The following is a 12450-nucleotide window of genomic DNA, read 5'->3' on the forward strand; positions in this document are numbered from 1 at the left end:
GTCATGTAAGTTTTAGAGTATTACACACAATTTGTCATGTATATGGATGCTTATGTCTCTCTGAGACTACGACTATTTTGCTTCAGGTTAAAGAAACAATCCTAATGTTATGTTAAAATTTAAAGTACAGTTACCGCATGAACTAATGACATATTGGCTGCAGGTTTCCAGAGGTGGGCGTGTGGGTATTGCATGCGGTTTGTCCATGGGTCCACCTCATAAAGAATGAATGAAGCAATGGAAAAAAACTCCGGACAAAACCTAGAGAAACTTGCATTCAAAGGCAGGGCCGTAACCAGACCTTTGGTATAGAGAAGGCAAGATCTTGCTACGAGGTCTGGGAGCATGCCCTCCAGAAAGTTTGGAATCCTAGAAGCTCTGAAAGTTTTTCTTGAACATTTTTCATGAGGCATTTCTTGAAACAAATATTCTTCTGTTTTTAATTTTGGGTTAAAATCTAGACGAGGTAAGTGCCTCGTCTTGCCTCTTGCTAATTACGGCCATGAAAGGTCATATCTTTGTGTTCTTAATAAATTATTAAGCTTACAATTATTGTAAGCTCAATTTTTTTTTTTTATTGTCAGATATAATTTTATGACACATTACCCAAGTGATTTGATTGAAACCTTGGCAGACGCCACAACAGATGCAACAAAATACATCATGTGGAATAAACATCTGAAGAATTTTATGCTACAGCCTCTGAAAACGTGCGACATTGAATAAAAAAGGGTCCATTTTGTTTTTACTTTCAAATACAGTGGAACCCTGTTAAAATGCACACCAAAGGGACAGGCCAAAGTGTTTGTATTAACAGGGTGTCCACATTGAGCGGGTCTCAGAAAAAGTCACAGATACATGTTTCATCGAGACAAAGACTAAGAAAAACATTTTTATGGCAACAAAACGCTGTTTAATTGCATTGTAACTGTAAAAAATGCAAACTGTGAACTCTCTGACTAAAATTAATAGTTTATACGAACACCTTTAAGTACGATCTAGTCAGACACTTGAACTAAACTTTAATAAACTCAACGGTGGAATTATTTGAAAATATCACAACTTTACTATATTTATATATAACTGGATTAAGAAAACGTGGTCAAAAAAAAGCCGGTGACCTGAGTGTTTTTGACCAAGTACATTTACACTGCGATGTGGCCTAAAAACATGCTGAGAAAGGAAAAAAAATGAACTACAGCGCTGAAAGGTAAAAGAGAGAGAGAGGAGGAGAGAAAAAAAGACTGACATTTACTTTAAAATAGTTTTTATATCGTCTACTTTGGAGATTTTGGCGAGAAAAAAACGTGTTTACGTCGATTTGCGCTAACAACGGTGAAAATTACACTAACCTGGTTTTCATAAATCCAGTAACAAGAAATAAAATGCATTTTAACAGCAACAGAACGTTTTCTATTAATAAAGTTTCCGTGTTACTGAAAATCACAAATCATTTTAATGAAATTCAAATTCTTATGTGGTGTAATTACACTCGATCATATTTGCCAACATTCAGTACTCACCAGCAAGTATGAAGCTATAGCAATATCTTCATACACAAATTTCTGGGGATCTGTTCTTTCAGGCCACATCTACATAATAAAGAAATAGCTGATTGTCATGTGATATATTTCAAATAAATTATAATGCATGCATTAAAACTGTAAGCTCAGTAGTGAAGAATAAGAAATATTTCCACTACAGCATGCAGGATTCCACCACACAGATTTTCTAATCATGAAAAACTCTAAAATTTAAGTTCATTACTTAAGGTTGTGCACCAATTTTCTTGACAGGGTGCTATCTTGTAAAGCTTTAATGCGCTACATTTTGAATATTGGTACCTCTAAAATTTATCAAGGATATTAGGGAATTATGGAATTACATCACAATAATTATTGTCCTTTTACTGATCATGAGAGATGACCATTGACTGTGATGTTACAAGCTCTTAGAAGTTTAATTGCAGATAATGTGATTTTGTGTCCAAGTTTCCAGGTAGAACAGAGCACCAAATAAAATGATTAATATATAACCTAGCGATAAATCATAACCTCATTTGTGCTATGACAAGAATGAAATTTTAAATTTCAAAAACTGCTAGAAGTTAATGGCTTCTAAGAGTCGAGTAAAAAATAATGTGAAATCTCAACTTAGAAATGTGCTATCTTCATGCAACTGTGCACGAGCCATTCATCATCTGTGCAGAGAAAATTTACATCTGTGCGAACGGCTGAGGTCATTAGTTCAGAAAAAATTTCCATCCATGGATGCAAGCGGCTTAAGCCATCCGTTGAGAAAAAATTTGCATCAGTGCTAGCGGCAAAGGTCATCCGTTCAGAAAAATTGCTCATCTGTGCGAGCGGTTTGAGTCAACCGTTCAGGGAAAACAAATGCGATCTGTTCGCCTAACAAACTGTGTTTGAGAGCGTTTCAAACCCTATGCAAAGACTTTTCAATCCCTTTTCAAACCTTGCAGAAGCAGAGAATCAATTCTTGTCGCGACGCTCCAACAGAAGATAAAATCACACTTGTCCGCGCATATTTATTCAACAGTTAAAACAATACCTTTCGCTCGTAAAAATTCGCAAGAATACTCAGAGTTTTTTGGGTGATAAAAAGACCTCAGTATAAGCCTTGTGGAAGCAGGGAATCAAATTCTTGTCACGACGCTCTTGTCATGGCACCTATTTATTGAACAGATTGAATAACAACTTTCGCTTGTACATGTACAAATATCGCAAGCATACTTAGCTTATCATTTTAATTAGCGAAAAAAAAATCACACATGTCAGTGTGTAGTTATTCATCATGTAAAGTGAGACTAAACTCTTTATAGTATTCACACAAATTTGCGAGCGCTCCCTTCCAACTGGCGGAAAAACAAGTACATGCTTTTGCAGTTTTGGCAACCTAGAAAAATGGGTGATATTCGGGGATGGGGGTGGGGGTGGGGGGGGGTGGGGATTGGGAAAAAAAAAAAAAAAAAAAAGAACAAATAAGTTACAGTCTGCTTTTGAAGCCGACTGAATCTAGTGCTAGGACGAACAAAGAAAACGCATGTAGGCTGGCTATTATTAATGGTAATAGGACTGAGTGGAGTCCAATTCGGTCTGTAATCATACAAGTGTTTAACAAAATCAGACCACTGTGTAGTTGGAATCCAATTTGCTTAATCACGAGTATGACTACAGACAGAATTGGACGACATGAAGTCCTATTATCAATTAATCATACCGGTATAACAAAATTTGAGGAAAAAAATCAGACAGGCCAATCCTGTTGAGGATTTATCCTCTCTACGACAAAATGGCCATTCTAAAACTGAAGGTTTTAGGAATATCAAGAAGTATTCAGTCACAATAAGGAACTAAAAAAAGCATGCACATGCGCAGCATGTGAACTTTGTAATCGTATATCTTGTTTTTGGACACCTTTTAATTGGACACTTTGTTATCGGACACTTTGGCAGCGCATGCTCCAATTTGGTGAAAAAAAGGGCGTGCTATTAGAACCAATCAGATTTGAGAATTTTGTTATAGTAATGTTATGATTATATGTGTTACCTGTCACAGTGTTTTATCAATCATATGCAAATATCGACAAGAAATCTTAAAGTCATGCTTCACTGAGCAGAAAGGAGTTCGCTTGCAGTTCTCTGGTTTTGTTTCGCTCTTCATGCAAGTCTGTGATCGGTTTTCAGGTCTAGGTTATAGTTAAATATCAGTCTAGAATAGCATACTTATCCAAAAAAAGAGTCTGATGAAACAACCTGGCACCTACAAATGACAGAAAGCGACAAAATGTTGAGTGACTTAAAATTTGACCTTTTGTATCTCGTTTGGTGTTTACGTTATCTTTGCTTGTTCGCTTCATCGTTTAAATTACCGGTATACTTTTTGGCCACTCTGGGTTCAAGCTGAAGAGAATTAAATTACAATAATTGGATTTTCGAAACATTTGGTTGCCAGTTCAAAGTTATTTTTCTTACTTTGAGCTTGTGATTTACAGCTAGTATGATTATTTCCGACTGCATGCCTTCATGAATTACTTCTGTCTTCCCACGTTCGGGCATTTACAGTTATCAGTTTAAAACTTTAGGTAGACCGGTCGGCCGTTCATAGCTGACAGTGCAAAATCTTCATTAGCTGTTCAGCCGTTCATAGCTATATGTTTTGGAAAAAATTGTAAGCCGTTCCGCCATTCATCACTATGCTTTCCAAATTTTTCGTAAGCCGTTCGGTCGTTCATGACCATGCATTCAGAATAAATTATAAGCCGTTCAGTTTCACCCGTTTCAAATGGCTTTTTAGCCATTTGTTACCCATTCGGTAGCCGTGTATTTCACCTGTTTAACAGAAAGCCGTTCGGGTACGTTTTCGTGTGAGAGGTCACAATTTTTTTTCCCTTGTCCTGTAAAATTTGGAATTTCGGCATTACTCAAACCATTCAACGTGAACTTGTGGTAAGAGTTGAGGTTCCCTTAAAAGTTTAACTTTCATACATTGTAGTGTGACAAATGCTACATGATATGTATTTCAGAGCAGTCACTGTCCATTCACTGATGACTGTAGACACTGTATCAATTGCTAATATGAAGCACAACTGACAACAACAGTGGTTGTGGCTGGAGGTTCTAAGTTCAAATGCTCCTCCCTCTCACAAGATGCATTTTTCTTCATTGAACTTGAATTTAACTCCTCCAAGCTGAGTGAATAACCAACTGATCAGCCTCCTGCCAGTTGAGATCTTGTTGTTATTTGTGTTTCCTTATAATTTTTAGTGTTTTCAAGTGGAACACTAGTGCTGAATAGATTGAAACTTAAATAAACAGGCGATTTTTATTTTATTGATGCACCATCGATCTTAGCCATTATGAAATCTCTGATGATGTTACAGTCTATTATAATCATTTCATCGGGCATTGTGGCGTATTTTGCGGGCTAAAATGGAGAATTCAGCGGGCTAAAATATATTTTAGCCCGCTGCGGTGGACCAATCAGAAACAAGAAAAAACGAAGCCAGCCAATCAGAACTGAAAACCATTCAACTGTTCGCGCCGTTTTCTTGCTGTCTGGCACAAGCTGGCATAATTTCAAGCTTCGTTTAATTTGAGTGAGACGCTTGTATTATAACGACAAAATGTTTGAAAGATTGAACGGGAAAGCAAATTAAATTCAGTCTTCTCAGCTAGATGAAGAGAAATTACAGAAACTCAAAGAAGAATCCAGGGGGCAAAGTGAATGTAAGTTTGTCTTTGTCGAGCGGAACTCGCTCAGTTGAATTTCAGGCATATTCTTAACAACACAATTAATTTTAACGCTTCTAAATGACGACTATTTCTTTTCTGCCGATAGAATTTTGTAATTTCCTTTTCAAGCAAAGATTGTTTTGAGTAATTTTGCAGTTTTTCTGCCGAGTTTTGTAAACTTTTAAACCTAGTTTTCAATCAGAAATAAAACGGCGACTTGCAAGCCGGCAGTGATCAAGATATCGCTTACTGTTTTTGATTCCTTAACTTAATGCCCTCTGAAATGATTATAATAGTAATAGAGTTGATGTTCTTGGGCGTAAATATGTTTTTGGCCCTTCTCAGAGCTCATTTTAGCCCTCGCCTGCGGCTCGGGCTAAAATGAGCCTGAGTCGGGCCAAAAAAACATATTTACGCCCGCGAACATCAACTCTATTGTTATATAAAAATTACCAAACTGTGGAATGGGTCCAAATTTTCATACTGCAGCCCTTTGCCCTTGCTGTACTTTGTTCTACTGCCCCCCCCCCCCCACTTCTGTTGGTGAATTTCAACTGTCACTTGTTCGCATACACTTAACAACTCAGCAATTACAGTTAGCATCATTGTTAAATAAAGCATTGAATAAACGGACGGTAAAAGAACAATGGAGCTAACAGAGCTGTTTTCTAACTTTTCTATTTTCTTTCCTTTTTGTCTCGTGTCGTCATGACGACGTTGTCATGACGACACGAGATAATTGTACAGGGGGATATTTTCCCGCCATGTCAATATTTTTCCCGCCATGTCAATATTTTTCCCGCCATGTCAACATTTGCTTTGTGAGGCCGCGGAATTTTCCCGCCATGTTATGAAATTCCGGCGGCATCCGATCACAAAACAAATGTTATCAAAGAATAATTGTTTCTTTACAAAGGTCGCAACTAAAGCGCTGGTTTATCAAACAGTAAGTAAGGAGTATTTATTGTAAAGGGCTTATTATGTAAAAATACAGGCACGCTATAAAAAAGAGATGACGTTTTTTTCTGAACTTGCAGCAAACGAGCAAATTTTAAGTGGTCTAACAGGCAATAAAAATGGAACAGAAATAAGGCCCCTTTTAGCTGGCAACAGTGCCTATCCGCTAACGAACTGGCTAGTGAAACCCTACCCGGACAGAGGACGCCTGACACAGGAGCAGCGAAAGTTTAAAACCTAAAGTTCGGTGCGCTTCGATCTGTAGTGGAACGAGCATTTGGCATGTTGAAAGTTCGTTGGAGAATTGCGTTGAAAAAGGTTGAACAAAAAACGAGCATCTTAAAAAAGACTATGATTGCTACGTGACTTTTGCACAACTTTGTATTGAAAGGGGTGACCTTTGTGGCATGAATAACAACAATTTAATAACAGAAGATAAACGATTAGATAAAGACAATTATTTTGATGCCAAATCTTTAAAAATGTCAACTGTGGCGTTTGTTTGTTCAAATCTAGCGTTGTGCTGTTCCATACTTTTTCCCACATTTCAATAAAAGAACTCTGCCAGTCTGGAGTCGTACTTTTTTGCCTTTCTTTTTTCAGGCGGTTCTGATTCATCGAGAGAAACATTTACACTTTCGATTTGCAAAGCCTCGTTTACACTCGGCTCTGAGGTAAAGGTAGAACTCAATGTATGACCGAAAGAGGGAAATTCTATTTGATGAGTTTTCTTAGGATTGAAGAGCAGAAATGTCAATCTAAAGCGCAAAACATACATTGCTTTTTTAATTTTTTTGACCCGAAGATTGACCTGAGTCAAGAGGCACTACATGTAGCCTCATATATCCTGCTGTGAATTCCACGCTACAATGGACAACTTTTACAGACGACAACAGCCTTTTCAGTGCATGAATGAAGCTCTTAAGAGGAATACACGTAGATGTGACGCATTTTTTTCTTTAAATTAGCTGTACGCTTTTCAATTTTGGATATATTTGAGCTGCAGCCAGCAGTTATCAAGAAAAATACAGACAAGTTTTACGTTCTTAAAATAACATTCTAACCTTTGCCGACAAGATTGTACTGAAAATCAATGAAATTAATTGTAACTCAAGCAGAAAACGCGTAGAAGAAGAATGAAATACACCAGGTTATTACAAACGCATAATACAATGTACTAACCGAAAGAGAGAAATTATATTGACGAGTTTTAGAACGGATCTGAAAAGCAGAAGTGTCTAATAATCAACAAGATGTCATTAGATGGACCTGCCTGTAAATTTTTCGTTGTCGTTGTTGTGCATATAACGCTAGTATACCGCAACTTAAATTGAGCGAGAAAAGCAGTTTTTAACATGAAGCTCTAAAATCTCTTTGGAGTGTCTTGTCTTGTGGTCGCTTGTAAAGTTTTAATTTGTGCAATTGTGAGATGTATCAGAATAACAGCTTCACGTTGCCAATTTAAAGAATAGCGTGCTTTCATTTGATATCTATTATTTTATCTTGAGAGTTTTGGAAAGTAGTTGAAAATCATTTCTGTTTACCAAGCGAAGGAAAATGGTGGATGTTTCAACAGGATATTTACTGTAACAACTGTATTTATAGAGATTACAGTCGTGGAATATAGCAGATATGGTAAAAATGTTGCTGAAAGAGAGGACGATGTAAATATCAGTTGTTCGATCGGTAAGCATTGTTCTTATCTTTGTGTAGACAACTTTTTTTAAATTTAGCCGCGGCAACAGATTGTATCGGGGTTAAAGAGGGATTGTAATCTAAGCAATTAGTTGGTCGGGATTGAATGTCAAAGTTAATCTTGCACATATAACACATGTCGTTTGAACAAAAGGTTTGAATCGTTTGAATCGTTACTCGATTGAATACCCAACCATTTTAAAGTTATGACCAGTTATGGTACAGCATAGTAAGCTCTGTGTAGAAGTTAAAGTCTCTCTTTAAAAGTGAGATTTGTGCGAGTTAAACACTACTACATAGTTTATTGCGTACGTTCGCGCGGAATCACATGTCAAGCAAGATCGAATGTTTTCTATTAAGCAGAACCTAGCAGAATATTTCATTCAGTAGATTTAAATAGCGAAGAAAATGACTGTAATTTACACGTTCTTCAGCCGCTGCGTTGTAGCTTTGGCGTTACAAAAACATTAAGACCGGCTCAAGAGTGACCAAAACCAAATTTCTCCTCAAAATATCGATACTAAATCAGGGGAAGAGGTTATACGAATTAACAAAATCATCACCACTCGCATGTCATTATCACTTAACAGGCTAAGCGTTCACGAATAAACACCCAAAGCGATATCTAATATAGCGTGAAGAAAGCACATGGAAGTCATAGTATAAGTATACAGTAGAATGTATGCTTAGTGAACCAAAGTGCAATACAGTGCAATGTCTGTCATCTTTTTCTGCTGTTATTGGAGTTATATAACTGATCAACTTTACAAGCAATAAATAGACGTGAAAAGCGATCTATTTTTTAAATAAGCTCTAAAAAGTGACACGAGACACTAAGCCCAGAGGGCTTTTGATTAAGTGTTAGTGTCAAAAGGTTTGGTCAAATTGGATGTTATAGAATTTATATTTAACTGAGGTCAAGTGCAGTTCAAGCAGGGCTCGACGTTGCGACCTGTGGGGTCGCCAATGCGACTGGATTCGATCCGGTGGCGACTAACTTCCAACGCTTGGTCGCCAATCTGGCCACTAAGATTTTTAGGTTTTTGTCATTTCCTTAGACCCCTAATGAACAGATTGAATGTTCATTCAAACCGGCGAAGAATTTCATTACGTATTTTACGTAGAAATCCGTTGAAATTGCCCTTTATCTTAAACTGATTATTTACTTACTTATTAAAATTACAAGCAGTGGCGAAACGCAAAGTGAAATCAACATCTTTCCTCGCGTTGAGTACATTCAGGAAGCCAGCCGGAAGCCACATTTTTAAAAAATAGTTTCTAAAATGAAATGTTCTGCTAAATAAACAAATTTACCGTTCGAAAGTGTGAACTATGGTCTTAGTGTATCCAAGAATTCTCACGTTGGATTTAACATTACAAGCTTTCCGTAAGATTGGAAATTGGAAATTAAATTCCATTTTGGATTGTCGCGTTTTGGATAATTACACTGACCGCGCGTGTATTCTCATAATGAGTCCCGATGTTCTTTTATTTTGTTTTTAGCTTTATATTTTGGTTGGCAACAGTGGTTCCGAAGAATATAATATGGGAATTTAAGAATAATGGAGTGTGCTGTTGAATCGTAAACAACACACGCATTAGCATATTTGCAATTGGATATCGGATTTCGCCTTGTCTGGCCCGAACGCAAACGAAATATTATATTCTTGTCATCGCTATTCTTAAGTTTTCCATGTTCAGGATATTAAAGGTCAATGGACTTAAAGACTTAAAGTTATGTTTGTCTTTCGTGCAACGCACTTCAATTTCGAATGAAAACAACCCGCTTCAGTTTTGAGGCATTCCCGTGGTTTTTACGCATCGCTGCCTGTTCATTCATTGCCGATGTTCGGCTCGGCCCGGCTCATGAAAGATCATGAAAAGCTATCGGACTGCTCGGAGTTGATTTCTAGCTCAATGAAACTGCTTTATCGATAACAAAAAATTGTAGCCTGTAACAATAATCAAACAAATCAGGGAAAAACCTCCAATTCCCACGGCATGCAAATTGAGTAAGTCTCAACACACGTAACTCTGGCGCGTAGTCGTTACACATCAATGAGCACGAAAACCCTGTGGAGCACGTAATTTCTTCCGTTTTTTTCTGAAAAATATTTGTTGTTTAAAGAAAAAAATGACTCAAAGCTTGCACGATAAACCGTTTTTCTTATATACACTATACATTCTCTCATTCATTTTTTTTTTAAAAAAGAAATCTAGCGGGAGACGGCAAAGCGATAGTTAACCGGATACTGTAAATTCTATGGATCTGAGGAGAAAAATTTTTGGCGACTAGAAAATGTGTGCTGGCGACCAAAGCTGAAGACTTAGGGGCCAGCTGGCCCCAAGGTTTTTTTCTGAAAGTCGAGCCCTGTCAAGCGAGCAACCATCAACAACAGTGTTGGCAAGGAGACACTGCACACAAGCCACAGGAATTTCTGGAGTTTTTCAATGAAAGTGGTTGGGCAGCAAAATAAATCAAAGGGCACTTAGAGCCAGCTCATTCTTCTGCCTTTTTCGGGGGGGGGGGGGGTAGGGTTTGGGAGTGGTGGTGGGTAATGAAAATGTACTGGTACAGTAAGTCAAGTACAGTCCCTTGTAAAGTCAAAATCCGATACGCATGTGAAAAGAAATGAAATCACAATTTCACATCTTCTTAAAATGGTGCAACGTGAATCAAGTTGCCCAGCTGTTTAGACCTAAGGGACCCTAAACGTATTTTCACGTATTTTAACACGCGCTGACACAAGCGATCAAGTCCATTGAGGCAGCCGGAAGTAATTTTACATGGCCCCATTCCCCGCTACGTAAATGTCCACAAGCAGTTATTTAAAAAAGAAATAGTATTTCGTTTCCGGATCGCGGAACGATAAGCAAAATAAAAATATAAATGATAAGAAGAGAAGATCCTAGGTCGAGAATCAGTATTACGCGGGGAGGAATTGCGAAACAGTGGAGTTTTTGCATGCATGCACATTCCTTTACCCTTCTGTGCCAGCAAACACACGAGACATCCGAAGACATCCAGTCTTGTTTGCTCTTCTTAGCGCTATTATTGATGGAAAATGTACAAAGTCAACAACAACATAGACAGAAAAGCTAGAATATTTACATAACAATTAAACACGGAAAGGGCTTTCACAATATTTTTCACCAATAAATCGCTTTAATCGATCTTAGAAGGATCGCAGTCGTTTGGTATTTCTATTGTGTAATTAAACTGCAAAGCTTTTCGTCTTCTTGACAAATATAATTTCGTTATTTGAAGAACATGTTTTTACTGCTAAAACGTGTGGACATTGTGGTTACGAGCTTTCTTCTGGCTGGATAGTGTGTAAATAGTTCACATCTTCCACGAAGCTCAGATACACATGTGAAAACCTGTCAGCACGCATCTACCGGGCAGTGACAATCATTGTTCATGGATTGAGCAGCGAATGAAATTTGAGAGAAAGATGCGCACGAACACGTCGTGTTAAACGGATGACGTGAGTCACGGGAAATGAGATGACGTGACAAGAGACAAAAACGTGCTGCTCGGATATCGTGTTTTTATCAGTGAGCTTTATAAACGTTAATTAGAACACGTTATATGGCAAGCGTCACTCCATATTGAGATTTCTTCATGGAACTTATTTTTGACTTTTACTAACGGGAGAGGGGTAGTGTATTAAATTTACTTCCGGTTGCCTGGCGGGACTTCATTGCGTGTAACAGCGCACGTTAAAATGAACCTTGATTACGTGTCAGCACATGATAAAATGAACCCCCAGGTTGTCAACATTTCGACTTTTTGATACACGTTTCCCTTTTTAAAAGTTCCGAAATTGTGTTTTGATGTGAATTTATTTATTAAACTATAAAAGGATTTCGTTTCTTTTCACATTAGGGGGGAGGGGTAGCATGTAAAATTACTTCCGTTCTACAACTTCCGTCCACACATTTTTTGTCCACACATTTTTTGCCCACGCGCTGGACGACAACCGCTTCCGTCCACATCTGATCCACTATAATACTCATTCTTTTAGAAAGAGCTAAAAAATAGATATTTGATACTAATTTTGCCACGTGCGCAGATCGTGCATTTCTAAAAAGAGAGTTGACGTAATTTTATTTTTGGTTCATTGTGCACGAACAGAAATGCGTGCAGGGTCGCGTGCGGGTGAACATCAGCTGCGTCACGTCACCAGCTAAAACCAACTCTGCTTCAAACGTACCAAAAAATTCCATTGAATATTTTATTTTTTAGATCGCTCTTTATACTTTCTCTTGGACGTAGACAGATTGGGGTCAGGGTCGAAGACATGTTGAGGGGTCTTAGAAAAGAAAAAAATGAAAATTTACATTTGATAAATTTTTGTAATAACGACGCGTGCGGGTCGTGCATTACTACAATTAAGAGAGTTGACGTAGCTTTATCTTTGGTTCATTGTAGACAGTTCCGAAATTGTGATTTCATCTAAATTTATTTATTACCCTATACAAGGATTTCATTTCTTTTCACATTTGCATCTGAGCTTTATTGAAGTTATTTTTGACGTTACTAA

General features: G+C 37.6%; 1 protein-coding gene across 1 annotated transcript in view; it reads right to left on the bottom strand.

Annotated features, from left to right (window-relative positions):
* LOC144632681 (putative tRNA (uracil-O(2)-)-methyltransferase) overlaps nucleotides 1-12450 on the bottom strand; it is a 47120-nt gene that overhangs the window by 15050 nt on the left and 19620 nt on the right. Inside the window, exon 4 of the mRNA XM_078491376.1 lies at nucleotides 1524-1592. Coding sequence (XP_078347502.1) covers nucleotides 1524-1592 — 69 coding nt within the window. The remainder of the gene's footprint in view (nucleotides 1-1523; nucleotides 1593-12450) is intronic.

Source organism: Oculina patagonica, chromosome 12 (assembly GCF_052425735.1).
Source record: "Oculina patagonica isolate OP01 chromosome 12, crgOcupat, whole genome shotgun sequence".
Classification (NCBI taxonomy): Eukaryota; Metazoa; Cnidaria; class Anthozoa; order Scleractinia; family Oculinidae; genus Oculina; species Oculina patagonica.